Genomic DNA, 25,961 nt, shown 5'->3' on the forward strand with positions numbered 1-25,961 from the left:
GGCGGCTCCGCCTCAGGGGCAGAGCGGGACAGAGCGGGGCGGGGCGGGGCGGGGCGGGGCGGGCGGCGGCGCAGACTCGTTGCGGCGGGCGGCGGGTGCGGCCCCAGCCCCGGCAGCAGCGCCGGGCGCCATGGGGTGTTAGCGCAGCTCGTGCCCTCGCTCTGCCGCCGGAAGGAGCCGCTGCCTCCGCCGCCAGCTCCGCTTCTCCGCCGCCCGGAGCCCATGAGCCTGAACGAGCACTCGATGCAGGCGCTGTCCTGGCGGAAGCTCTACCTGAGCCGCGCCAAGCTGAAGGCTTCCAGCCGAACCTCCGCGCTGCTCTCCGGCTTCGCCATGGTGAGCGCCCGGCGGGTGAGGGCGGGCGGGCGGAGCGGAGCTTCCCTTTTCGGCGGGGCAGCCTTTGCCGCCGTGCTGTGTGACGGAGCGACGTGTGAGGGAGCCGGGGCTGTGGGGATTTAGCCCCACACACGGATTTAGTCCTCACGGCACGGGGGGAGAGGGCCGAGGCTGCGGGTTACGATGGTTTATTTATTTGAAGGTAAAGAAAGGAGAAAAATCCTACCGGGTTTCATTGGGGGCGTTTGGAGATCAGTGTGAACTGAGATATTGAGAAACTCTTGGGGCTGTATCGTTCTGAGGGAGTTGTGTGCTCTTCGTGCTGCTTTTATTTTTCCTTTATTTTTTTTTTTCTTTTTTTTTTTTGCTCGCTTTGTTCCACACTCCGCCTGTCGCTCCTGGTTACTTGAGGTGGAAGCTCTGCTCTGTCAGTCCCGGCCCGCTCCCACCTCGGGCGCCGTTTGCAGCGGGATCCGCTCCGCTCCGCGCCGCTGTTGGTGCAGATGATGCTGTTTCAGAGCGAAGCTCTGTCGGTCAAATAAATGTCAGTGCCCTCCTCTGGCGGCTAAAAACAGCCCGCGGGGACTGAGTGACAGGGCGCTGTGTCGGCCGGGCCGGTGAGCGGGGGCTGCTGCACGTGGTTTGGAGGACTCCGTACAATCGTTTTAGTTGCGAGACCCCAAAGGTGTCAGTTCCCACTGCCTGCAGTGCTCGGGGACACCCACAGCTCCATCAGTGCTCACAGCCCCGTCCCCTGACTGTGGGTGTCTGCAGGGATGGGGCACCTCCACCTCTCCGTGCACCCTGTGCCTCACTGCCCTCAGTGTGAACAACTTCTTCATTATCCAATCTAAATCTCCCCTCTTTTAGTTTGAAACCATTTCCACTTGTTCTTTCACAACAAATGCCACTAAGGAGTCCATCCCTTCTTTCTTACAGCCCCGTTAGACACTGACAGGCTGCTCTCAGCTTCCCAAGGCCGCACAGCCCCAGCTCTCATCCTGTGCTCACAGGGAAGCACAAGCTTCAAGCTTAGCAGAGCCCCTTGCGTGTGACATTCCACTTGTTCCCAGAGTTCGGTGGATTCCCCAGCACCTGGAGTCTGAACAATGGGCTGCTGAGGTACAATCTGGTCCTGGATCTAAAACTTATTGCAGCAATTAAGAGTCATTGTTCCTCCCTTTTCCTTCTCAACGCAAGGAAGAAAGAGACTGAAAGACACATCCAGGACTTCCCAGCTCATTGCTGGGTATTGCCAGCAGTGCAGTGTGCTTTGTTCCTGCCCGCTCCATTGATCCTTGATCTTTTATTGAACAGTGTTTGCATCCTTTAGTACCAGCTACGTGTATTCCCACTAAACTGGTTCTTCATTGTTGAACTAATCTTGCATCTAACTGCAGCCATTTTGCAGAGGTTTTTCCCTCCAGATTAGCGAAGCATGCCCCAGTTAAATGATCCATGCTAAAGTCTCAATTGCAGGGAGCAACAACGTGCACAGCATGAAATGCTCGGCCAGGTTTCAAGCTCACAAACGTTATGTTTCCACAGAGGACTGTTTAATAAAAGCCTGCTTTACAATTAGTGCTGGTTCTGAGCCTGCACACCAGGATGTTACGCTTGGTGTTCACTTTGAGGAAGCAATGCAGGCTCTGGTGGCTGGAGAGTGATGTTAGTGATGCTCCTCAGTGTTTCCTCTGTGCAGGTTTCCATGGGTGCTGTTGTCCAGTCCCACGTGGTGCCTCGATGCTGAGCATCTCTGCTGGAAGGACTTTGCAGGGGGATCCAAAAATCACGGGGAAGCTGTTAAATCCCAACAACTATCAAAGTGGAGAAGTCACAGTGTTCCCCCGCCCCCAATTAACAGCTCTATGAAAAAACCCAAGCCTAAATTAGAGATCTAAATTACGCGGCCTTGGTGGTTGACTTAGTTATATTTAGAATTTGGGGATGTTACTTAGCAGAGAGTGCACTTGTAAATGCCTCTAATGATTCAAACTGGGCAGACTGGCAAATAGTGACAAACACGCTTGAAATTCTGGATATTGTCACAGAACTGCCTGCTGTTGCCTTTGAAAGAGCTGACACAGAAGGCAGCTTCCGTCATCTTTCCTAGGAGCTGTGCTGCGCTGACACGTCGCTTCAATATCAGCTCTTACTATGGAAGTGTTGAGAAGTAGGATCCAGCTTTGTTGTGTTGCTCCTTGGAGCATCCCTGTCTGGAGGTTACAGATGAGCGAGGCAGGAGCAAGGAGCACTGAGGGCTCTCCCTGCTCTCTGACAGCAGCTGCCTATGGCTGCTGTCATTTGGAGAGTGTCAAGGCGATATGAAGCTGTTGTTTCTTCCTGCTGTGCATTCTAATGTGACCCTGTACTTAAAAACACGATTTATTGTAAGTAGTGCCATGTCAAATCACTGCCTTCTCAAGGAGCATTTACTCTGATTATGTGGGTATTGGATTTTCATGTTTATTAACAAGCTAAATCATGCATTCCTGTTCCAGTGGTGACTTCAGCAAATATTAACATTCTCCATTCTAAACACATAACAAGCCCCAGAGTCACAGTTCTAGTCTAGTACGTAAGCGATGCTTACCTTTTGTGCTTAAAAAAGAAAAAGCAGTAGTATCATTTGCTTGTCTTTTTAAATTTCCTGTGGCTATTTCTGGCTCATACAGTGTCTTCATATGAGTTGTTTATAACTTGTAATGAATGGTGTGAGCTGCAGAGCCTTTGTGCCTCTGGGAGTGAGCAGCGCTGTCAGGCAAACGGAGGCAGCTCCGGAGCTGAGGGCAGCTGCAGCAGCACAACAGTCTGCCATCCCACCTTCACTGCCTCATTCCCAGCTTCCCCTGTGGCCCCACAGGTAGATAAACTGTGACCTGTTACTGCAATAACTTTGTGCTCACAGCCTCTGCTTTGTCAAGGTGAAACTGCTGTAGTTCTGTTACATTTCTCCAGGTCAGATTTGCCTTCGTTGTGGATGGCCCCAGACAATATTCAACCACAAAGCTTGCTTAGAAAACATTCTTCACATTCTGCTCTGTATAAAAATCGCCTTTTTCTCTTCATCAGGTTCTTACCTAGGGCTGGCAGCCAAGGACAGGAGGTGAGGGCGGCCTTGCGAGGATGTAGCCTGTGATTAAGCCTATGATTAAGTGGGAGAGCTCTCAGAAGCTGTTTGCTGCTGTTGCTATTGCCCATAACAACAAAGTGGTTATCTTCTTTCCACTGTAGAGTCTCAAGTGTCAGTGTGACCCGCTGCACGGGTGGCTCTCAGTTCACTTCTCCCTTTTGTTTTCCTTCTAATCGTTGCCTCTCATGTCTTATTTTCCTAGAATACTTCTAATTTGAGGGAATCTGATTGTTAAACAGGAACCAAAACTTGTCTCGTAGCTTATAAAACTGGGAATTAGTGCTGAAATTTGAAGCAAGTCTTTAATTTATGTGTTCCCCCCCCCCCCCCCCCCCCCCCCCCCCGTGATAAAATGAGCAACTGACAAGCCAGGGCAGGAACTTATCCTGTGTTTATGAAGCCATGTGAGTTTCATTTGCAGCGACCAGTTCTCTATAGAAAACAGTGTTGTTGCTGATGAAAGCTGTTTGGTTTCTTGCAGTATGGTATTATTCAGGCCCCCATAACTGAAATCCAGGACTGTTGAAAGCTTTAACATGACGTGCCTAAAGTCCATCATCTCTTGAAAGCCTGAGTGCTGCTTTTCTGTAGTTTTATGCAAGCTCCAGTCTTGCATGCTGAAATCACGAGTGTCCTTTAGTTCTGTTAGGAAGCTCTGTTTCAGACTTACAGCTTTGTGGAGGGCTGCAGTAAATCTGTCCATCATATCTGTAGGATGACCTGAAGTTAAAGTTAGCTCGTCTCTGAGCTGGGGATTAGAGCAGATGACCTCTGAGGTGTCTCCTAACCCATGTTACACCGTGGTTGTGCAGCAAGGCAAGGTGCTGGCAGAGGCCCTGCCAGCTGTGCAGTGCAAGTCAGGTGGCAAGTGTTCAAAGAAACCTGAACAGTGGGGAAGGCAAAGATGCTAAAGCAGGTTGTGTTGGATACCATGGAGATATCGGTGCCCTGAGGGTTGCATGTTTTGTGTCAGCATAGAAAACTAGTAGAGGCCACAGAGGAAAAAGTGCTGTGTGGAACATCAGCACCTACATTTCAGACCGTGCTGTGTGGGATTGGATCCTACAAAACATGCTCACCAGGGCGCTGGAATTGCAAGCATGGCCTTACAAGAGCAGTCCTCATCTGCTTATTTTGAAGTTGCAGCAGGAGCAGAGGAGGCAGGAACTTCTCGTGCTTTGCATCACTGTTTGACAGCAGATGCAGGATCTCATAATGAAAAATGGAGCTTTTTGTTTTAGGTGCCTGGCCTGCGCTGTTTACTTTCTTTAGAATGGAAGCTTGCAACTGAGAAGTGCTGGCAGTTTTTCTGCTAGTTTCCAGAGAAAGGTTCCCAAAGCAACTTCCCTCGTTGTCTGAGGAGACAGAAAACATGAACTGATTTCTCACTTACAGGTCAAGCAGGAGTTACTCTGCCAGGCACAAGCACAAGGCAGCTTTGCTGTGCCCCCTGTGGAGGCTTTCTATCAATTTCAGTAGGCTTTGAAATCCTTGGGGCATTCTGCATCCTGCAGCCTCCATTTGAAGGGATTTCTGAAGTATCCATTGATGCTGAATGAATGCAAAGCAGCAGTGCTTTCTTGCCTTCCCTTCTCCTTTCAGGGTGTTTCTAACACTGGTGTCACAACTGCAATGGAGTGTGTTTCCCTTTTGCTTCAGGGTGTCTCTGTCCAACTAATTGCTTCAGCATTGTTTTTTTCCTTTCTGGTCTGTGAACACATGAAAAACTCTGATGTCTTTGTTTCTTAGGCACGTTGCATTTTCTCAACAAGGAAAGTTTAAGAAAAACATCCACCCCCCTTTCTGGAGAGCCTGTAGAATGCAAAGAGCTGTCAGTGTTGGTGAGCAGCACTGAGCGTGTGTCTCAATATACCCTGAATGTTCAAAGCGTGGAGCTTCTACACTGTTCCCTCGGAGGGCTGAATCTATGACGCTGTGATCTCTTCACTGCCAGGAGAAATATTTTTCCAGCTGCTGTAGTTTCTCAAGATGGCACATGGCTCCTGCTTTGTTTGCCTGTTCTCAAACTGGGAATACTGGGCAGTGTGTGGTGGTGCCTGCCTGGCAGCCAGCTTATTGTGCTGCCTTTCAGCTGGCGTTGTTGCCGCCTGTGATTATTCTAACAGAGATGATGTGCTTGCAATCACAGTTGCTAGTTGCACAGTATGGTTTGAGCTGAAGGAAGTTACGCCCTTCCTGCTTATAAGCAAATCTGAGTGTTTCAGAAAGCACTATGAGAAGCGATGTGGGGCCTGCCAGTGCAGCAGGCGTCCTGTGCAAAGCCACTGTGCCTTAATGCATCTGTCCGCCACAGACACCAAAGCCTTGCTTGCGTCCCTCAAGCTCAGCTTTCACCTGTTCTGTCATGGTGTCGTGGTTGTAGGGACTCACACGGAGGTGTCCAGCAGTGAGAAAATGCTGCCTTTTTCCTTAGGAGATGCCTGGTCTGGGCCTCTGCTTTGTGGAGATCAGATATCCCTATGATGCTCTGCACACAGCTATCTGAATGTGTGAATGCTGCTTGAGTTACGCAGTTTTTGTGTAAGGCTCTTTTGGTTGCATTTAAGTAAAGCCAAATCATTACTGGGTGCTTCTAGATTACGTGTAATTACTTGAGATTTCCTTTAGCTCAGCCTAGTTGTTCTGTGACAAACACAGCACAGGAAGCCCAGCATCCCACGGGTGCATGAGGGCTCACAGAGCAATCCCTGCTGCAGAGAGACCTGACGGCCATATGTTTATCCTCTCAACTGTGAAGTTTCCCCAGCTGAGATGTGGTTATTTTCAAACCTTCACGCAGGAATTGTGTGTATATTACTGTCACTTCTGGTGGAGTTTCTTTAGCACTTGGGTGCTGCTCACTAGCTTGGCTGGTTGGTTGGGCTTATGATGATAAGAGGTTTCAATAAAGGAATTAAAATATTGGCAGATGGCCTCGAGTGCCTGTTGAAACGTGTGTAAGAGCCTTTGGTTGGCTTAAAGTTTGGTGCAGGCAGTTAAGAGTTGGGGTGCCCAGGATGTGCTGGCTCTGTGTGTGTGGAGGTGGGATCCCAGGCTTGGTGCAGTTTTGCTCGCTCCGGCAAAGTAGTGAGATGTGAATACTCACTGTTTGTGCATCTGTCTATGAACATTTGTCCATGAGAGTTTTTGATGGAAATTAAGGTATCTGAGATGTGTGCTGTGGTCCGAGTGCCAGTCAGGCCATCTGTGTGGAGCAGCAATGGGCTTAACCTGTGTTGATGAGACACGGGAGAGATGCTCTCCCAGTGTTGTGGCTATAGGTGCAGCTTCCAGAGGCTGGTGCTGGCTGGGGTTTCTCATGCTGCTTCATCCCTCAAACAGGAGGATTTCTGCTGTAAACACCACGTTATTATACTTTCAAACAGGTGTAACTACTGTGCTTTCTGGATCTGAGATCTTAGCATGCTGAATTGAATAATTCCTTCTTGAATCTTCCCCTGGTTGGTTGGTTGGTTTGGTGGAAAGGTGATCATCCTAATGAAGGGCTCTTGCTCTTCAGAACACACGCACAGGAGATGAAAGGAGTAGCAGGGTTTGAAGGCAGCCTGCAGCCTTCACAGGCAGTCATGTTACTGATACCTACTTCAAGTGACTTCGTACGGCATTCATTCTACATATGTATGAGACACAAAACATTTCTTAACACTCAGCAATACCTGTAATCTATAGTAAGAGATCAAAAGCTGCCACTTGAGTAGTAGGGAAAGAACAACTCTTTCACCTTGTGATCAGCACACGCGGACTCTTAAAATCCAGCTGTTCCATGGGATGACTGGGGGTAGCTCGGTGGCTGCGCTGTTTGTATCTTTTGTGCGTGCTGATGGTTGGCTTTAAGCTGAACAGTAAATGTGAAGGGGTGGCCTTGTGTGATAGCTGCCGCCTAAGACTGAAGTGCGGTGCAGCCTATTATTTTGTTTGGATCAGGAATCAAATAAGTATTTGTATTGCCTCAGCATAGACAGAATTAGAATGTCATGCTTCATTATCCTGCAATTAAAATCATTTAAAATCAGAATTGGTAGTCGAGCAGTATGTAGCAGAGCTAATTATATCTCCTTTTTTCCCCTTTCAGGTGGCCATGGTAGAAGTTCAGCTCGATGCAGAACACGACTACCCACGAGGTCTCTTGATAGCCTTCAGTGCCTGTACTACAGTCCTTGTTGCAGTTCACCTTTTTGCACTCATGATAAGTACCTGCATTCTTCCGAATATAGAGGCCGTTAGCAACGTGCATAATCTCAACTCTGTAAAGGAATCTCCTCATGAGCGTATGCATCGGCACATTGAGCTTGCCTGGGCATTTTCTACTGTCATTGGGACTTTGCTCTTTCTTGCAGAGGTGGTGTTGCTGTGTTGGGTGAAGTTTCTTCCCCTGAAGAAGAACCCCCTTGACCCAGCTCAGAACAGCAATTCTAGCATCACTTCAGGACAGGCAGCAGCCATTGCATCGACGTCTATCATGGTTCCCTTTGGACTGATTTTCATCGTCTTTGCAGTCCACTTCTACAGGTCTCTGGTGAGCCATAAAACAGACAGGCAGTTTCAAGAACTGAATGAACTTGCTGAATTTGCACGGCTCCAGGATCAGCTGGATCACAGAGGTGATGCCATCTCCCCAGCTGTTACCCATTTTGCATAAACCTGTACTTAAAGAAAATAAACCCACCGTTCTGCTCCTGCCTTATGTTGACTCCCCCGTGCATGAATGTTCAAACTGTTGATTTTCTTTTCAGTAGAAGTTTATAAATGTTTGGGAAAAAGAAACCAAACAGTTCTCACCATAACATGGCTAGCTGAGACCAGAAGGAATTAATGGCTGGGTTTGTGTGTACCACACACGCTTCCCTTTTGTGAGCACTCTCATTTGCTGCTTCTTACCACTGAATGGTGGCTACACAAATGCAAGGAGAGTAATGCTGTACATTTGGGTGTTAGGAATGGACAGTGAAGCTTTTTCCTCTTTATATAATGTTGGCATTTACTAGAAGATGTTGCTTGTCCAGTACATGTCGCATGGCATCATACAAATTACTTGGGATATGCAGCAATTAGCTCTTGGTTCCGGTGCTCGCACTGTTCTCTCAGTCTGACAGATGGTAGAAGGGAAAGCTCTCCCACCGCTTTCCCCAGTGTGTTTTGCTGCCAAGTAATTCTTACATCAGTGACTCCTCCAGCACCCTTTCCATGGCAGTTACACGCTGTTTAACTCACTGAACACCCATGACTCGTTCTGCTGCCATGTGGTGTGGCCACAGGAGAAGGAATGAGACTACTATGCTCTTCTTTGGAAGAAAATAAAAGCAATAGCTGTTCTGAAGTTCTCAGAAGCTGGCATGTATTATCTGCAGAGATAGAACTGCCTGTTTTCCATTTAGGAATCTTTTTTTAAAAAGAAGGAACTAAATGGAAGTTATCACTGGATTTATTTTTTTTTTTGCTTGAAGATCAGAACCGTTGCTGGTTTTTCCAAGTCAAAGTAGCAATTATTTTATACTTTTATATTAAAAATATATTTTTAATAAATCCTCAGATACAAGCAGCAAAAGGTGCTTTCTCTGCATTGGATTCCCAAGTAATTAGCTATGCCTTGGTCTTCCTTGTTTAGAAGTCGTCTTCTGCTTGCTGAAGTGCTGTCCATAATAACTTCTTAAGACATCTTTTGCTTCCAGAGGATCTGGAAGGCTACTTTTATCTCTGTAGATTTATTTATGAAAATAGATGATTTGTAACTAATATTGCTGCTTACTTTCAGACATGAATCTATGCTAGTGAGGCTGTGGTGTCTATTTTTTTATTATTTCTTTAAACGAAACTTCCCTTGGGCCTCTCACGTGAGAGGTTTGGCCAAGAAGGAGGCCGCGATAGTCCTGGGCTGCTGCAGTAACTCCAGCTGTGTCTGTAAGTGGATTTTCTTTGGAACGCAGTTCTTGTGCAGAAAAGCTTTGGTTTGTAATGGGTAAAAGCCATTTTTGAACACAAAGTGAGACGGGTTGCAGATCTAATGGATCATACCTTCACCTCCTACTGTAGTGAACACTGTGGAATCTAAACTGTGGAGGTTGTGTTGTTTGTGAGCTGTACCTAAGCGAGCTTGGGCTCAGTGTGGTCTCTTACACGCAGCCTCTATCTCAGGTTATCCCGATGTATTTTCACTCTGTGGGATGTGGAAGCTGTTGACAGTGCTACCAGCAGTGCATCTGTGTTCTAAAAAACAGCCATTAGAAAAGGACTTGGTGTTTTTTTCAGCAGGTTTCTTGGGGTATCCTCTGTCCACTGACAGAAGACAGTTTCCCACATGCTGGTTTCCCAGGGCCTCCTGGCATATGGAGGTTTGGCAGGATTTTCTCCAGCTCTGCCATTCCGTTGTGTTTCAGGGATAGATCTCGTACTGGTGTGAATGTATCCATGGTGAGAACTGTGACTGTGATTCCTCACGCATTTGTTCCTGGAGCACTGTAAAGATTCCGATAGTGAAGGCAGTAGGGAAAACAGCATTCCAAACCACGGTAACTTTGAGGCAGACACAGAGTTTGTTTTCCCATCTTTCAGTGCCACCCTGGGAGGGGAGATTCTTAAAAGCAGCAGGGAAAGGAAGCAGGTTGGACTTGATGTGCGTCCTGGAACAAGTAGTGCTGTAGGGCTGAAGAATTGTGTGTCTGTCTGTAAATGATGTATTTAAAACTCCTAACGTTATTTTGAATGTAAGTCCAGAAAATATATTATCAAAGCTTATTTTGTAAAGTTATTTGCTGTTCTTGGTAAGTTTCTGGATTTCTTTTTATCTTGTGGATCTTTTACAAAATGAAAGTGTTTTGTTTAGGAAATATAAAGCTACGAGCTTATTTTTTAACTTTCTTAAGCCAGTGGGTCCTAACCTGTGGGAGCTGCAGCCATTTGACTGACTATTTCCTGCACTTTAATCTCTGGTATCAAGTGTGTTTCTCTCCTTTTCCAGCTGTGGGAATGGTCATGAAAGTTGTGCCTTGGACACGTCTCATAGCTGTGTGCCAGAGGCAGTAACCAGGCCTGAGCGTATGGCTCCAGATGTTACGAGTGCACTTAACGTTTGTTTTTTATTCTTTATTTATACTAATGGTATTTCACGTTTACCTCAAGCATTTTAAATGTCAGTTATTGTTTGTCAATTATTTAGATATAAAACAACTTCAGATAATGAAATAAAACATACTCAACTGTTGCTGATTGTTACCCAGATGCCTGAAAATGCTCATTTTCTCTACATCCCCCGCCTCTATTTGCCTGTGTTGTGCTGCCCCTCACTGTGTTTCTGAGGGTCTCTGAAATGTGTGCAGGTACTTGTTGCAGTCGTACAAAGATGAGGTTTCCCGTTCACACAGGTATAAAGAGCACAATGTTGGCGGAATGCTTTTCCTCCCATCAGCACTGTTTAAATCTTGACACTAAGTGCTCTGTTGTTCTTTTCCAAGTGTTTAAATAGAAAAGTAGGTTATCTTCCAGCTGAGAAAATGTGAAAAGGGACCACACAGCTGTAAACGAGACGTGGTGCTCTGAAGTGTAGCTTAAATCAGAACTGATGATGCAGCATCCCGCAGCGTGTTGTTTCTCAGCAGTCGGCCACAGACCTTGTGACCAGCAGGAGGAATAGGCCAGGATCTGGGCAAAGAGTCACTGCATCCACCAGCGTATTTTGGTGGTGTGGATGGTTTTTATTTGCTGCTGCTTGTTGTGTTTTAAGTAACAGTGGGTGGGAGGAGGCCTGAAGTAAAGCCTGCCTGCACAGTGAAGCAAACAGGGGCAGTTCTGGGGGACAAGTGAGGCTGACCACAAGACGATGTACAGCAGCATGGACGTGGGACTCAAATAGGTAAGTAACCCAGATCATGTTCTTATCTTGCATCTTTTGTCCTTTAGCATCCAGTTATTCGTTTTGGCTGTCAGCAAACATCTTTTGGGCCTCTGCTAAAACACCATCGGGATCAGCCAGTTCAATCTAAATAAAAAGAACAGAAATCAATTATGCAATGTAATTAAAGAGGCTTAAAGTTTATAGATATTGATTAACGTTAACAGAGCATCTCCCACGCAGCAGGACTGTAGTTTATCCCACAGCCTTTCAGTTACTAATTCAGAAACATCACTGCACTTCCCAAATTTCATTACAGGGTTGAACATCCATTTGTCTCCTTGCAGCAGCTGAAAGTGGAACATTATAGTGATTCTTCTTTAACAAAAGCACGTTCCTGGGCAAAACTGGCTTTGGTCTGCAGCCTGTTGGATCTCACCTGTGGTTTCAGACAGTGAGTAATAAGCAGCCATTACACTCAGCATCAGTAAGTTATGTGACAGCAGGAGTCCTTGCTGTCAAATGGGGTGGGTGCAGGTAATGCACAGGGAAGCACAACAGCAGCTGCTCCGAGGCAGTTGTCCTTCCCCTCACTACAGTTAGGGCCCTCTCAAACACCTCCTCCTGTTGCTCATTATACTTGCACGCCCTGAAAGGGAAGATGTTGAGTTTTCCCTCACAGCTGCTACTGACGGTAATTTGACAAACGGTTCATGAAAACCTGCAGTCAATTTTTCTCCTTTTATGTTTCTTCATTCCTATTCTGAGATCAATAAATCTCTCCCAGCTGAAAGCACAATAATGGCAGTGAGAGCTGATGCTTTCTTTTGGTTCATAAAACAAGGAAAATTGGGTCATAATTTGGTCTCCAAGGGAGTTAATTGAGCTGCTGGGCTCGAGCATCCTGCTTTAGCAGCTACAAAACTCATCCTGTGCCCTGGGCTGAGATGCCAAAGAGGCAGCTCTGTTGGGTGACCTCTAACAAACCATGTGAGGTAAAGATTTTTAGTTACAGAAGCTGCTCTTTTTGCAACATTAGGGCTGTTTTTCTCTGGTGAGTGTTTGGTTTTTATTATTCTGTGCTGCTGTGATATTTGTTGGAGAACCTTACAATGCAAAGCTCTGCATTGTTTGGCTGCTCTCAAGGGAATGGGATGCTGCTGACCAAAAGAGCTCGAGCACAGACCCTGAGTGACTACCTGAAGAGAAAGCATGGCCCAGAGAGGTACTGTGAGCTCTAATAAGCACTATTGGTGTAAACATGGTTAGCAAAAGCAGCATTTCCAAGCAGTTACCTTTGGGATTGGATACCGAGTAGGGGCAGGAGCAGCATCTCTGCTGAAGTCAATCATAGTCCCACACTTTGGTACATCTGTCACCCAGATGCCTTCAAACAGTTGCCCCTTATCCAAGTAGTAGAATTTGCCTGGGCCGTGTTTCTTTCCATCTTTCCAGCCTCCTTCGTACCTATTGTTATTTGCTGCAATCAAATACATGAACAGGCTGTGAAATGTGCATGTATTCATCAAGAGGTTGGACACAAAGCTGGGGCTGTGAGGGGGCTGTAGCCTGCACAGGGTGTGCTGCAGCACTCTGGTGTTCCCATGCATTGCTCACATCTGCTGCCCCAGCAGAGGACCCCAGGGCTGCATTGCTTATGGCTGCATTGCTTATGGCTGCATTGCTTATGGCTGCATTGCTTATGGCTGCATTGCTTATGGCTGCATTGCTTATCGCTGCTCTGAGCTGTGCTGGTGAAGCAGCACCTTGCTCCTGACTGCTCCCCCTGCCAGGCACGTGGCCAGGGTGAGCGATTTAATCTGAGCTGTGGCTCGTTGTGACCTCCTCTGGAGAGCTCCTTTTTCTTTTACCATTGCAATGCTGCCAGCACAGGGCACGCTTCCAGCGGCCGAGCTGAATGTGTTCGGCTTATGGGTATGAAATAATCGCTCTGGCTAATTTTAACCAGAAGGAATCCAGCTCAGTGGGGTCCCGGGCTCTGCCTGGGGCAGGCGGGCTCTTGGGCAGTACAACAGCAGTTGCTAAACCCAGAGAGTGTCTGGTTTGTAACAGGGAGAGTGGCTTGGATGGGAACAGAATGGGGCAGCTGAATGAGCTGACCCTGAACGCATGCGTTGGTGTCATTGCTATGAGCCATTGATCCAAAATGGGTTTACAGCCAGCAGAGAAAGCGTAGATGTGTACGCAATGTGCAGGGGGGTCATGCTTGTTCCTCCTGGCTGCTTTGCTTAGCAAGTGATTTGCCTGGAGATCGCCTCCCAGAAAATAAAAAGAGATTAATAATGGGAATGATGATGACCTGCAGCGATGGCGTTTCTTACAGTGTTCTGGAACGTGCTGTTCCATACTGCAGAGGGCTGGGATTCCTGGCTTTGGGGAAAAAAACACTGAGCTGCTAGCAAAATAACAGGGAAAAAGATCCAGATTTCTATTTTATGGTGGGATTGCCCCCAGCAGCTCCAATCTGTGATGCACTCGAGTGTCACAGCTGGGAGGGGGCTGTGTCCTAATGAACCCCCTGCGTTCTCTCACTGTGAGTCGCTGTTGGAAGTACAAGAGGGGATGGAAGGAGCCCAGAAAACCTGTTGTTTGTACTGTACTGGAACATGGACTCTGGTATGCAGTAGCTAGAAAGCCTGCCTGGCAGTGTGCCTGCCTTAAAAATAGAGATCTGTTCTTGTCGGACCCAACTGTGCTGTCTCTAACCCTAACCATCTCCATCATTTAAATGTAAATCACAGCTAAAGCAAGCTTCCATGTGTGTGGCCTTAAGCATGATGGGCCCACCCTTGCCCAAGCTGCTGCCTCTAGACCAGAACACTGAGAGGCACCAGACAGGGCAGCAGCCTCTGCCCCACAAGGCTGAGCTGGAGTTCCAGGGAAGGGCCGTTACTGCACACTGTGGGTTCTATATGGGACAGGCAGGTGCTGGTACTTACGCAGGCACAGCATCCCCTGCCCGCCCGGCTGGTCATCCAGCCACTGCCCCTCGTAGATGGAGCCGTCTCTGTAGCACATCCGGCCCCAGCCACTTCTCTGCCCGTTGCTCCACTCGCCCTCGTAGTGCTCCCCGCTGGGGTAGAACATCGTCCCGTTGCCCTGCACAGCAGCAGAGGGGTTGGAATGGGGTGTTAGTCTCACTTAGGGGACTATCAAAACAGACACAGCTGATGGCAGCCGAGCTCCACCTCTGTTGAGGTGCTGCAGGAAATGAGAGGTGATGCTGTGGGGTTTTATTGACCAATTATCATATTCCCATTAAATCTCAGGCCTGTATCTCAGGGTATTGTTTTTGGTATGACTGCTGCTGATATTTAGCTAAAAGTAAGTTTGATTGATGTACAAACTTGGGGACGCGTGACTGAAGTGACCCCAGTGGGATGTGATGTCCCATGGCACAGCTGATGTCTCCAGTCTGCAGCATCCCAGGCTGGCAGCCCCTTCCCAGCCCTGAGCAGGGTAACAATCTCCAGAGCCGCTAACGATGATTCTGCCCCTGCTCCATCCATAAGCACAAGCAGCTCTTGTTCCTCGGGCCATCTCAGCTTGTTGCTGGTGGTGCATTTGATCAGTGAGCTTCGGAATTAAGCCTATTAAGTGTGTGTGAGCTGGGAACCTCAGGGAGGTGTTTATCCTGTGTCTGTGCTGGCCAGGTTACAGACTTCCCCATAGTGGGGCATAATACCCCTGAGAACTATTTACATGGTATTAAGGAGTTTTCCCATAGGAACAAAGCAGTAATTTACCTCTGGGGAAAGAGGGAAAAAATAAGTGTCTGTAGCTGCTGTTTCAGAGCAGTAAATTCCACGTAGCTCCAATGCAAAGGGGAGGATTTTTGCAGAGGAAAAATAACAATAGTGTTGTTTGGATGTTGTTGTAAATGTTGTGCCAAAACTGAATCATCCAAAGCACATTCCCAGGGAATGAGGGCAGAAGCTCCACTAAGAGGCTCCGGCCGTGGAGCTACACAGCAATGAGAAGGCTGTTAATGTAACGTGGGAGCAGACAGGAAGGCAAACACGGCTTCAATGGCAGATCAGAAGATCCTAAAACGATTTTGCTCATAGGGTTGCAGTTGTTTTTACCAGATGATTTCCTCACTGCTTCCTGTAGAGAAGCTGGTGATTGATGTGACGGCCTTAATTCCCCAAATAACGTGTCTTTTTTGCTTTCTGTGCTGTACAGCTTGAGCTGGTTTCTCTCACAGCGCCTGCAGTGCTGCTCTGTGGGCAAGTTCCTCCTGCACCACAAACGTGCTGGAAGCAAATCCCCAAACCCTTCTGGACCTTCAGTGTGTGGGACTGGTGCTGCTTGGAAAAACATCCCTATTTTAAAGGATGGTTTTGCATGTTAAAGGCAGAGGCAGGAAATGTCACTTACACACTGTTGGTCGTTGCTCCACCATCCTGTGTACACCTTCAGGTACTCCTTGGTCTCGGGGTCAGGGATGCTGTATGAGCCGTACCCATCCCGCTTCCCAAACCTCCAGTCACCGCTGTAAATTGCACCGCTGTGCTTCCACACCTGGGTGCCTTTACCTGCATCAATAAACGGATTGCAGGGAGGTGATCACTGCAGGTAGGAGGATGTGTGATGCTCAATGAGAATCCCAGTGTGGCAGCGTGTCAGTGCGGCAGCATTGCCAGCTTTGGGGGCTGTCAGTGCATTGGGTTGTGCCTTCCCAGCAACCTGGATGGTGGGAGCTGAGGGTCAGTGTCTGTGTAGGAGTGACTGTCAGTGCAGGGTGTGTGTGTGGAGCTGCGTTGTGCTGGGTTATGGTGTTTGTAACGCCTGCAGCCCACATGTCTCACTAACAGCCCTGCAGCTCGTTGTCCGAGCACATTGTGCACGGCTGTATACAGCCCATGTGCTGCTGTAGGTGGATGAACACACAGCGCCTGGCAGCTCGGTGATGCTGAGCTCCCCCATTGCTGCTGTTTGTCCCAGTATCGGCTCTTACCGTGTTTCAGGTTGTCCAGCCACTCTCCCGTGTACTGGTCCCCATTGACAGCATAGACCGTGTGTCTCAATCCACACTTCTGTGCTCTCCTGTCCCATTCAATCCACAGCGGCTCTGCGGCCCTGGGCTGTTTTACGACGGGCATCGAGTGTTGGGCTGGAGAACAAATAGAATTAATCTGTTGTGAGCAGCAACCGGCTGTCGGGGAGTTTTGGGTCTGATACCCGGCAACGCGGGGCGGGGCGTTCAGCGCGTGGAACGGGCCGGATGGGAAACGGTTGTACGGGCAATACGTGTGTTATTGCAGGCCCGGGGTTGTTATTGCGGCCTCCCGTTACACACACGTTACACACACAGACCCGCTGGCCGGGCGTTAATTACCTCAAGTTAATCAACTCGCTGCTCTCTGCCCGTCCCGCCGTTCCCGCTAGGGGGCGCTGTGCTCCGCTCTGCTCCGCTGGGCGGCGCGCGGTGTCTCGTGGTGTCACGTGGTGTCGCGTGGCGCCGCCCCAGCCCCGCGCGATGACGTCACGTTGCACGTGGTCGCCGTGCCGCCGGTTCGCGCCGTTCCCGCCCCGCCGCGCGCCGCGGTTCGCGCCATGAGGGCGCAGCTGGAGCGGGAACGTGGGGAATGGCGGGAACTGGAGCGGGAGTTCAGGGAACTGCAGGTGAGGAGGGGGCGGGGCGGTGAGATACGATACGATGTGATACGATGTGATGTGATGTGATACGATGTGATGTGATGCGATGCGGGAGCGGCGGCGTTGGTAGATGATAGATAGCAATGTCACACAGAGCCACAGAGTGCTGCCAGTTCTCAGCCAGACCGACCCGGTGCTGGGCGCTGTCCCGGTGCTGGAGGTACCGGCTGCGCTGGAGCACGAGTGGGGCCTGGGGTGGCCGCGGTGTGTGAATGCCGGGTCTGGGTTGTGCTGATCCCTGTGGTTCCCACCTGAGGCCTCAAACTCTTCCTCTTTCTTTCCCAGCTGGAATGGCTGGAGATCAGAGCTCTGCAGGTTCCCCACGTTTGGTGGGGATGATTTGGGATCAAACCAGAGAATAGGGATGTGCTGGGAACCAGGAGCTCCCCAGTGGTGAAGGCTTGTTAGGAAATGAAGCAAGCAGAGAAGATGCTCTTCCATCTTCTCCTTCCTCAAGTGCCTTCCCAAACTCCAGGCTTGCTTTCCTCGGATGCAAGGACCAAACACAGCCCATAACCCAGCAGGGCTCTTCCTACCGACCCTCTCTTCTTCTCCTGTAGGAAACGCACAAAGTTTACAGGCAGAAACTGGAGGAAGTGACCAGCTTGCAGACAGCCTGCAGCAGCTCCATACAGCGGCAGAAGAAGACGTTAAGGGACCTGAAGCACAGCCTGCAACGGTAACAGGAGGGCTGAAGGGTGGTGGATGCAGGGATGGGACGTTTCTGCTTCCCAAACAGCACAAGTGTTTGGATTATCAGTTTAATACACAGTACATATGCAGGCTTCTCAAAGTGGAAGGAGCTCCTGTGAAACTGCACAGTGTGATTGCAGTGCTTTGCTTTGGAAGAGGTCTGGAGTCCCATCACTGAGCTGGGGTGAAAGAAGCTGGTTTGTAAACCAGCCAGTTATAATAACCTACAGTGACAGACACCAGGCAATGCAATACAAAAGCAAAAAGCCAAGAGAGGACAGCAGCGAGGCAGACGTCACCTTTCTAACAGCACATATTTTATGACATGGTTGTTGTCCTTTAAATAAGAGGCAAAACCATAAAGGAAGGTTTTGTTTGTGTTTCCACAGGTGCAGGCCCAGAGCTACTCCTGAAGAATTTGCTCTCATAGAGCAGATCAGCGCCCAGATCAAAGAGAGGCAAAATGCTTTCTTTGACATGGAGGCCTACTTGCCAAAGAAAAACGGGTACGTGCTTTGTCAGCAGAGGCTCACGCTCTAGGAAGGCTGATTGCTGAGTGCTGTTCCTCCCAAAGGATAATGTGTGTACTGAAGAAATACATGTAAAACTGGATTAGTCATAGGTCTCTTGCTGAGCTGCTGTGTCAGTTGTGCGCAGAATTCATTAGCTGGAGGTGTATGTGAATGTTCTGTGTAGGCACAGACAGGTCTTTTTGATAAAATAAAAGTAAAACCTCTCTGGCAAGAGATGAAGATTTCACTGTGTAACAGTTAACAGCACTCTGTGCTAATTGGTTTTAAAGACTCAATCAGAATGGGAATTTTCTCCCTTCCTGTGTAGCTTTCTTCCTCCCCAATAGTGCTTTCAAGTGACTTATACTCTGTACTTTGCTTCAGGTGGGGTTGCTAGGATGCATTTGGTTCAGTCCTCAAGGGCTGTGCAGCTCTGGCGGTCAGGAGGTGCTGATGCTGAGTAAACTGAGCCAAGTGACTTGATTTCTACCCTTCATTTGTTTCCTTTCCCCTTCCCAAGTCTGTATTTGCTGTGTCTGTGCAATGAACTGAGCTTTGGGGTGGAAATGGTCTGGACTGGGGAAGCGGGTAGAAGAGCGGGTAAAATGGCTGCAGCACTGTGGGTGGAAGGATCCATTGGAAACTTTTCTTCTAATTTCTCATATAATTTATTTTTGGTTGCTGACATTTTACCCTTTGGAACAGCACAGAAAAGAGACCAGAAAATGAATTCTTCCTCTTACTTCCTGGAGATGCTGACTGAAGTCTGCATTTAAATCCCCTTCTGCAGCCTGCATCTCCAGCTTGCTTTAACTAAAAACCTACAGCAAAGTGTAAGCTCTGATACTTGTTAAGCTGTGGTACTTATAGTAAATGGACTTATGTGGGTCTCTTTTCTTTTGTCTTCCAGTTTGTACTTGAATCTGGTGCTGGGAAATGTGAATGTAACACTCCTGAGTAACCAAGCAAAGTGAGTGAGTGCTTCCACGCGTCTGTTTGGGGCTGGCAGTGGGGATATGCTGAAGTCCGGAGACAGGAATGCTTTTCTTTTCCATCTGACCTCTTGTCTTTTGTTTTGTGGGTTGTATCTGGTTTGAAAAAGCGAAGCCACATTCCAGCAGAACATGTGTGTGTGCCCGCTGACACGTGACGCTTCGTGCTCTGTGCTTTTTACGTTCCAGGTTTGCCTACAAAGATGAGTATGAGAAGTTCAAACTTTATCTCACCATTATCTTGTTACTTGGGGCCGTGACCTGCAGATTTATTCTTCACTACAGGTAAGACTGAATCTAAGCACCAGTCAGTCTCTGTGGATGGCAGGGAGGATCGAGGCTGTCATGTACAGAGGCTGCTCCAGATCCCCGTGGCTTTGGGGGGCTGCAAGTGGCAAAATAAAAACTCTTTTACTCTGAGAGCGTAATGCTCTTCTGTTCTCTGAGTTGATTGGATTTATATAGATCTCATCGAATCTCCTCATTGAATTAGTCTGGAAATGCCTGTCTAAATTGGATCAGCTGGTGCTTCCACGGTGCTTTCTCCTCCTTCAGATGGAATTAATGTCATCTCTGTGTACCTGCTTATCGGCTCAAGATCTGCAGTGTTACATCACAGGGCACTTCCAGAGTAAAGGACTGAATGGGGAAGTGCTGCTGATACAGACGGCTCTGCATGTGGATTAGAGATACCCAGGGTTGGGGCTTTGTGTCCTTGGGCATGTTTCCATTCAGAGAAGGGAACAGAGGAAAAATAGGGAATTTTGAAGTGTGTTTTTATAATTAACAGGTTTTCTGATTTCTGTGCTTTTTTTCTTTCAACAGGGTGACAGATGAAGTGTTCAATTTTCTCTTGGTGTGGTATTACTGCACGCTGACGATACGGGAAAGCATTCTCATTAGCAATGGATCAAGGTACTGTGCCACCTGCAGAACCTGCTTATGGCATGAAATGTCCTTAAAAGAAAAACAAGCAGGAAAAGCACATTCAGTTTGACATTGAATCCCAGCGTATCCAAGATGCTGATTCCTCTGTGCAGGGTGTGTTGTCCCCGTCCCTTTCCCAGTTTCTTTCCCCCACTGTGGCCATCTGAGGTTAGTGCAGGGAGGAGAAGATGCAGTTTCTAGAAGTCCATAATTTCTTAGCTCATAGTATTGGATGGCTTTGAGAGCTGCGTGTTACCTGTAGGTGTGATCCGGGTTTTCCATGTGTTTCCAGTGAAATGACCAACCCGGATACTGATTTTGTGCCCTTCCTTATCTATAGCATTGCCTGTAGGTATGCTGGCAAACACCTCTGATGAGAGCCAAAATCACTGATTTACACCCTGTGGTCCTTGGGACTGCCCTGCAGGTCACCGTGCCGTGTCCTGAAGCATTTGACTAATTACAGCTGTGTTAAATTGGTGGTTAAGAGCAGATCATTGTGTAAACAGCTGGCAGTGCAAGCTGAGCACTGGGAAAAGTGAACTGAAAGATGATCCTCTGTCTGAGCCCTCATTTCCTTATGATACCTCAAGTAAGAGCATCCTAAATTACTCTTTTATCTGGTCAGTTCTATTCTTGTTGGATTTTGGCACTCAGCTTTGCTGCTCATGCAGTGTATGGGGTTATCAAGTGCACTCTGAGCATTATTAGAGATTATTAGATAAGTAGAATGTTGGAAGGAGATTTTCTCCACCCCCAAGATTTCTATCTGGTTTAGTTGCACAGCCTCATTTACAGCTGTTGAGGGGCTCGGGCACTCCTCTACCTGGCTGTCTGCCTGGGGAGGTTTGGGCTGGTGATGGTATGAGGACCTCGGGGTGCAGGTGAACCCAGAGTCCTGGTCCTGGCTGTGGAGAGTGATAAATCATCTGCTCTGCCTCTTGCCTTTACTCAGGAGAGCTCACTGAAGTTTATTTGCACTTATGTAGCTTAACCTGGAATCTGGTGGTAGATTTTAGCAATAACCTGATGGTTGCATGTCCCCAGTTTCATCATCCAGATAGGCTGGCACAGGGCATGGGGAAACCGCAGCAATCGCCTCATCTCTTCCCAGGCGTGATGAGTCTGCATGCGGGTTTGCTGCTGGGTGAGTGGCTGCTGCTGCAACGTTTGCAGCTCCCTGTTGCATTAATTAATTAGGCTTCTAATATCTCGTTTTCTGCCTTTCAAGCAATCAGCATTGTTAGTCCAGCTTTCTGCATGCGTTCCTGCTCTGAACGCTGCATAGGTACCTTGTATGCTCCTTTAGTAACATAGCAGCTCAGGGCTCCTTATTCCAGCCAGTCAGTTTCCTTTCCAAAATCAGTGTGTGGAGCCAATTTCTTCCTTAATCTCCTCTAAGCACAGGTTGGAGGGAGCATTTCTGGGTGTCTTTTCTTGGCGCAGCACATGTCTGGTATCAATCCCAGGGAGCAGCCAGAACAGAGATGATGGCCAACAGTCAGTGTGTTCCATCCTGTGGCGTTTGTGAATGAAAATGATTTCTGACCACTTCTCTGTTGTTACAGCTCCCTGCCCACTGAAAACAAAGGAGGCATCTTGCCACTGGCTGTGACACTTGAGGCTGTGCAGGCATGTGAGAGCTGAACGTGGCAAACAGAGGATAGAAAGTGGCTTGCCCACTGCCAGCAGAGAAACCTCTGAGCCCAGGCTTGTTGCAGCCACAGAATTGGCTCACAGCTACTTAGTGCTAACTGGGTGCTTAACGTTCCAGAGCTTTGGTTGGAGGCACCCAAAATGAACCCACTGTGTTGGCTTACTTTCCAAAACAGTGCCATCTCTGGGGCATTTTTTTGTCTTGATCCTGCCTCACTGCAGCCCTTTCCTGCTTTACTATAATTTTCTGAGCTTTCTGCAGTGTTCATGTCTGAAAAGAAACAACAACTTAACAGAGGCCTTGGAAACTTCACTTATTTGCATGGCACAGGAAAAAAAAAGGGGATGTGGGCCAAAGAAACCCTTGTGTGTGTTAGTCACTTCAATACCTTGTGCTCTGGCACCTGCCCAGGATGAGCCTCAGTCGTGTGCCTCACTCCAGCCATCCCAGATTCATAACCCAGTCGAGGAGCTGGGATGGTGTTGTCCAGCTCCTGCCCCGCTGCTCCCAGTGTCCTGCCCAGCACTTGTCTGTGTGCTGGGAAGAAATATCAACAAAACAACAAAAGGGCTGTACCAGGAGTTGGGCTTTCCGGGGTCCTCCCTGCAGGGAGCACATGGGCACTGTGAGCTGCCTTGGCTGCCCCTTGGTGATTTCCCACAAACTCTTCTGCTGCCACCAGCTGTATTTTCTGTTTGAGCTTCGCCATCTCTTTATCCATGATTCAGTCAGGATTAATTCTTGTCTTTCAAGCCAGACTTAAGTTGTTAATATTTATATTTCTCATCTAACTTGTCTTATTTTTTTCTGTTCAGGATCAAAGGCTGGTGGGTGTCTCACCACTATGTCTCCACATTCCTGTCTGGAGTGATGTTAACATGGTGAGTTTGCTCTGCTCGAGGTGCTTCCAAGTGTGTCATCTGAGCATAGTAATCCACTGTGACCACGTAGCTGTGTCTGCACAGACACACAGCAAAGAATCAAACTCGTCTGATCAAACTGAGCCAACAAGCAGCATTTTGCTTTTTGAATGGATTCTGCTTATAACCCAGTACGTAAACCAGTATGAAGCAAAAAATGCAAGATGCATTCCAGCAGATGATGATGTTGGTCAAACAACAGCAGTGGTGTCAATATGACCCACTTCAGCTTTGCCATGAACTGATCAGTCAATAATTTCTTTTAAAACAACAGTTTTTGTTGCTGAATCTCTTGAGGACATTATACAGAGGCTGCAGTGAAAGCTCATGCATCCTGAACTACAGTTAAGATGAAGCAAGCAGTGCTGCTCTATGGCTTAGATTTGTTGTGCAGACTCAGTATCTGATTAAAGCAGGAAATTGCAATAAGCAAATCAGTAAGAGGGGGCAGCCCAAGCAATCAGACCATCTCCTGCCACCCACAGTGGTGTAAAGGCTGGGCAGGATGTCACAGGTGGCACTGTGAGCCTGTTGCTCGCTTTCTGTGTTCCCAGATGGGGTGCAGTGCGCTGCCTATCAGCTGCTTCTTTCATTTACTAATGGTCTCCTTGGCTGATGAGGGGAAGGGCACTGTATTGTATTCTTCTTAATCAAATAAATACTTCTTTTGTATTCTGCTTTCAGGCCAGATGGACTCATGTATCAAATGTTTCGCAGCCAATTTTTAGCATTTTCAATATTTCAGAGTGAGTACATTTGACCTGTGTGTTTCATGAGATAAAGTAGTTTTCTACATCATTTGCTTAGAAAAAAACAACTTCCACTTGTTAAATACCAGAGTCTTAAATTGTGCCTATATAAACAGTGTCATACAACTATAAATGTTCAATGTACAAGTCTAAACAACAATGCTATTGAATAAATTGTATTAAAATTGTTTTTGTGAGCTATTCAGAAGCATTATAAACATATCAATAATTCTTTCTTTCTTTCTCCAGGTTGTGTTCAGTTCCTACAATATTATTATCAAAGGGGCTGCCTTTATAGGCTCCGTGCTTTGGGGGAGAGAAACCACCTGGACCTTACAGTAGGTGAGTTTGCCTGCAATACTGCAATACAGATGTGATAGGTTTTTAAAGGCAATGGTATAAGAGTGGCATGAAAGCTCGCTTCAGAAAGCGAGCTCTGCACAGCTGTTATCCCCTGTCCTGTTGCCTCTAGGATAAAGACAGGAATGGGAGTCAGGCTTTTTCCTTGAGTCCTTTGGGTTGGAAACAGAGAGCTCTGATCTCCGTCAGCTCTTGAGAGCATCTATGCTAACTTTCTCTTCCCTGTTAACCTTTTCCAGAAGGATTTCAGTCCTGGATGTGGCGGGGGCTGACATTTCTCCTTCCCTTCTTGTTCTGTGGACATGTAAGTTGGGCTGTTCCATTTCCTCCTCTGCCATGGGGGGTCTGGGGAGGGTGTGCTGGTGGTGCTGTGCTTCTTGCAGTCGCGTGGTGCTTTGGATCACATCTGTCTGGCAAACATTTCTAAATCTTTGGTAGTAATGATTCTTTTTTCTTCTTAGTTCTGGCAGCTATATAATGCAATCACGCTTTTTGGGTTGTCCAGGCATAAGGAGTGCAAAGAATGGCAGGTGAGTGTTGGTTCTGCTCAGAAAAAAACATGTGGTTTGGGGGAAGGGATGCTTTGACCACATCCTTAAAGGTGTTTGGCTACCTGGATTTAGTGATTTGATTTTACTGTCTGTGAGAGTCCACTGATGTTGAACGGCAGTAAGTTCAAAAACAAACCATGCTGTAATATTGCTGCCAAGATAATCATGATCCTAATGGGCTTCGCAGTTAACTCACAGAACTAGACGTGTGGGTGCGTATTTGTCTCCTCTCTTCTGTCCTGATGTGCTAACAGATCTCTGAACTTGTCAGTCAGACCCCACTGCAGCTGATTTAAGGTTGGCAAAAATACTATTCCTGCCCCAATTCATCTGACCCTTACTTAACACTCAACTTTCCCCCCCTCCCCTTTCCTCCTCAGGTTTGTGTGCTGGCTTTCACATTTCTGCTGCTCTTCCTTGGGAACTTCCTCACTACTCTCAAAGTGGTGCACACGAAGCTGCAGAAGAACAAAGACAAAATGAAGAAACTGTGAACCCTGCAGGGGGTGCTGGGTGCCAACTCTGGAGCTCGCTGTCCCTGTGCGCACAGCAGGCGCTTGGTGTTGGACGGAGCCTCCTGAACTGCTGCTGCATTGTGAACAGACTTTGAAGAACTCATCTGTGCCGTGTTTGGTGAAGGATGTGGTCTCTTCCAGCACAGACTCAGCATATTATGCAAGCATGGCTCTCCAGTTTGCAGTCCTATTTATGTATATTTAATACCAAACGTGTTTGCTTTGGGTTTTTCTGTATATATAGCAGCATGCACCTGCTCGGCAAGAAGCCAGCATTGAGAGAATGTGGGATCTACTGTAATTCCGGTCCTGGAATGATATTTAACACTTTCCAGTTTTATTATTTAAACTCTAGTATGGAATTTTGCAAAGCTTTATGAACACTCCAGGTTGATCAGGAATACAGACTGAATGCTGTTTTTAAAAAGCATTTGTTTCAGGCATTTTCAGTGGCAATACTAACCTGTGTGTACTGTGAAAAAATGCCCATCTTTGTACCATACTGCTGCTATGTACACTTCTAAGAAGCTATTTAAAGAAACCTTCAAAACAAGCAAGTGAAACCAGTTGTTAAATGGCAGGGATTTCTGCTTGCCCTCTTCAGAGGGATCAGGTAATCTGTCCAAGCCTGGAAAAAACTTCAAATAAACCATTCAATATGCAGCTGATTCAGCCCCTTTTTAGTAACAAACATGCTCCTCTTTGGGTTGTCTTTTGAGACACAGTTTTTCCTGCAAATGCTCTTTATCAGTGGCTGTGAGTGCAGTTGCACTTTAGATCCTATTTTCAGTTTTGTTTTCTTTTTTGCTCCAGTGCTGTTCTGAGATGTGATGACAGGCCTAAGCCAGAAGCATTAAATATTTTTGTTAGATACCAGTTGTTAAGAGAATATAAACACTTGTTCAGAAGGGATGGCTGAGAACAAAATGGCTCCCATCTTGCTTAACTCCTTGTGCTTCTTAAACTTACTCAGCTGAATAAGCTTGTTTGAGTGCTTTAACATCTGTGCCTTGTGAGCTGCTGTATGCAGTGTGCTGCTCAGCTGTGCCAGCTCCCTTTGAGCTTACACAAGGCCCAACTGGAGAACT

The 25,961-nt window shown here is 47.6% G+C and overlaps 3 protein-coding genes across 8 annotated transcripts; 2 read left to right on the forward strand and 1 right to left on the reverse strand.

Moving 5' to 3' along the window:
• The first annotated feature begins 72 nt into the window (after nucleotides 1-72).
• Nucleotides 73-10,699, forward strand: LOC107321339 (calcium release-activated calcium channel protein 1). Of its 4 annotated transcripts, XM_015878139.3 has the most exons (3): nucleotides 73-336; nucleotides 5,219-5,310; nucleotides 7,563-10,699. In XM_015878139.3, the coding sequence occupies exon 3, from the start codon at nucleotides 7,569-7,571 to the stop codon at nucleotides 8,127-8,129; it is 561 nt and encodes a 186-aa protein (XP_015733625.1). In that variant the 5' UTR covers nucleotides 73-336; nucleotides 5,219-5,310; nucleotides 7,563-7,568; the 3' UTR covers nucleotides 8,130-10,699. The 4 variants fall into 4 exon arrangements, with proteins under 4 accessions (XP_015733625.1, XP_015733624.1, XP_085411919.1 ...); XM_015878138.3 differs by lacking the exon at nucleotides 5,219-5,310; XM_085555793.1 differs by lacking the exons at nucleotides 73-336; nucleotides 5,219-5,310 and adding an exon at nucleotides 415-538.
• Nucleotides 10,556-16,929, reverse strand: MORN3 (MORN repeat containing 3). 2 transcript variants are annotated; one of them, XM_015878137.3, is made up of 6 exons: nucleotides 16,678-16,929; nucleotides 16,297-16,452; nucleotides 15,717-15,874; nucleotides 14,276-14,435; nucleotides 12,611-12,795; nucleotides 10,556-11,462 (listed from the first exon to the last, which is right to left on the reverse strand). In XM_015878137.3, the coding sequence occupies exons 2-6, from the start codon at nucleotides 16,439-16,441 to the stop codon at nucleotides 11,391-11,393; spliced, it is 720 nt and encodes a 239-aa protein (XP_015733623.2). In that variant the 5' UTR covers nucleotides 16,442-16,452; nucleotides 16,678-16,929; the 3' UTR covers nucleotides 10,556-11,390. The 2 variants fall into 2 exon arrangements, with proteins under 2 accessions (XP_015733623.2, XP_085411918.1); XM_085555792.1 differs by lacking the exon at nucleotides 16,678-16,929 and having other exon boundaries at nucleotides 16,297-16,541.
• TMEM120B (transmembrane protein 120B) lies at nucleotides 16,874-25,536 on the forward strand. 2 transcript variants are annotated; one of them, XR_014949085.1, is made up of 13 exons: nucleotides 16,874-16,964; nucleotides 17,558-17,676; nucleotides 18,080-18,196; nucleotides 19,113-19,172; nucleotides 19,384-19,479; nucleotides 20,020-20,109; nucleotides 21,169-21,268; nucleotides 22,594-22,659; nucleotides 23,383-23,444; nucleotides 23,697-23,789; nucleotides 24,047-24,111; nucleotides 24,269-24,337; nucleotides 24,739-25,536. XR_014949085.1 is itself a non-coding variant. In XM_015878136.3 (12 exons), the coding sequence occupies exons 1-12, from the start codon at nucleotides 16,896-16,898 to the stop codon at nucleotides 24,850-24,852; spliced, it is 1,020 nt and encodes a 339-aa protein (XP_015733622.2). In that variant the 5' UTR covers nucleotides 16,874-16,895; the 3' UTR covers nucleotides 24,853-25,536. The 2 variants fall into 2 exon arrangements, 1 of the variants encoding a protein (XP_015733622.2); XM_015878136.3 differs by lacking the exon at nucleotides 21,169-21,268.
• The last annotated feature ends 425 nt before the right edge of the window (nucleotides 25,537-25,961 follow it).

The sequence above is a fragment of the Coturnix japonica genome, chromosome 9 (genome assembly GCF_054131305.1).
Source record: "Coturnix japonica strain WE chromosome 9, WE-NBRP24, whole genome shotgun sequence".
Taxonomy (NCBI): domain Eukaryota; kingdom Metazoa; phylum Chordata; class Aves; order Galliformes; family Phasianidae; genus Coturnix; species Coturnix japonica.

Bases quoted from the DNA above. Each gene is read 5' to 3' on its own strand.
- LOC107321339 (XM_015878138.3), top strand. From the start codon at position 223: ATGAGCCTGAACGAGCACTCGATGCAGGCGCTGTCCTGGCGGAAGCTC. The intron at 337-7,562 runs GTGAGCGCCCGG...TTCCCCTTTCAG, and splicing joins TGCTCTCCGGCTTCGCCATG to GTGGCCATGGTAGAAGTTCA.
- MORN3 (XM_015878137.3), bottom strand. From the start codon at position 16,441: ATGCCCGTCGTAAAACAGCCCAGGGCCGCAGAGCCGCTGTGGATTGAA. The intron at 15,875-16,296 runs GTAAGAGCCGAT...TTATTGATGCAG, and splicing joins GCTGGACAACCTGAAACACG to GTAAAGGCACCCAGGTGTGG. The intron at 14,436-15,716 runs GTAAGTGACATT...GCTGCTGTGCAG, and splicing joins GGAGCAACGACCAACAGTGT to GGCAACGGGACGATGTTCTA.
- TMEM120B (XM_015878136.3), top strand. From the start codon at position 16,896: ATGAGGGCGCAGCTGGAGCGGGAACGTGGGGAATGGCGGGAACTGGAG. The intron at 20,110-22,593 runs GTACTGTGCCAC...TTTTCTGTTCAG, and splicing joins CTCATTAGCAATGGATCAAG to GATCAAAGGCTGGTGGGTGT. The intron at 22,660-23,382 runs GTGAGTTTGCTC...TTCTGCTTTCAG, and splicing joins TCTGGAGTGATGTTAACATG to GCCAGATGGACTCATGTATC.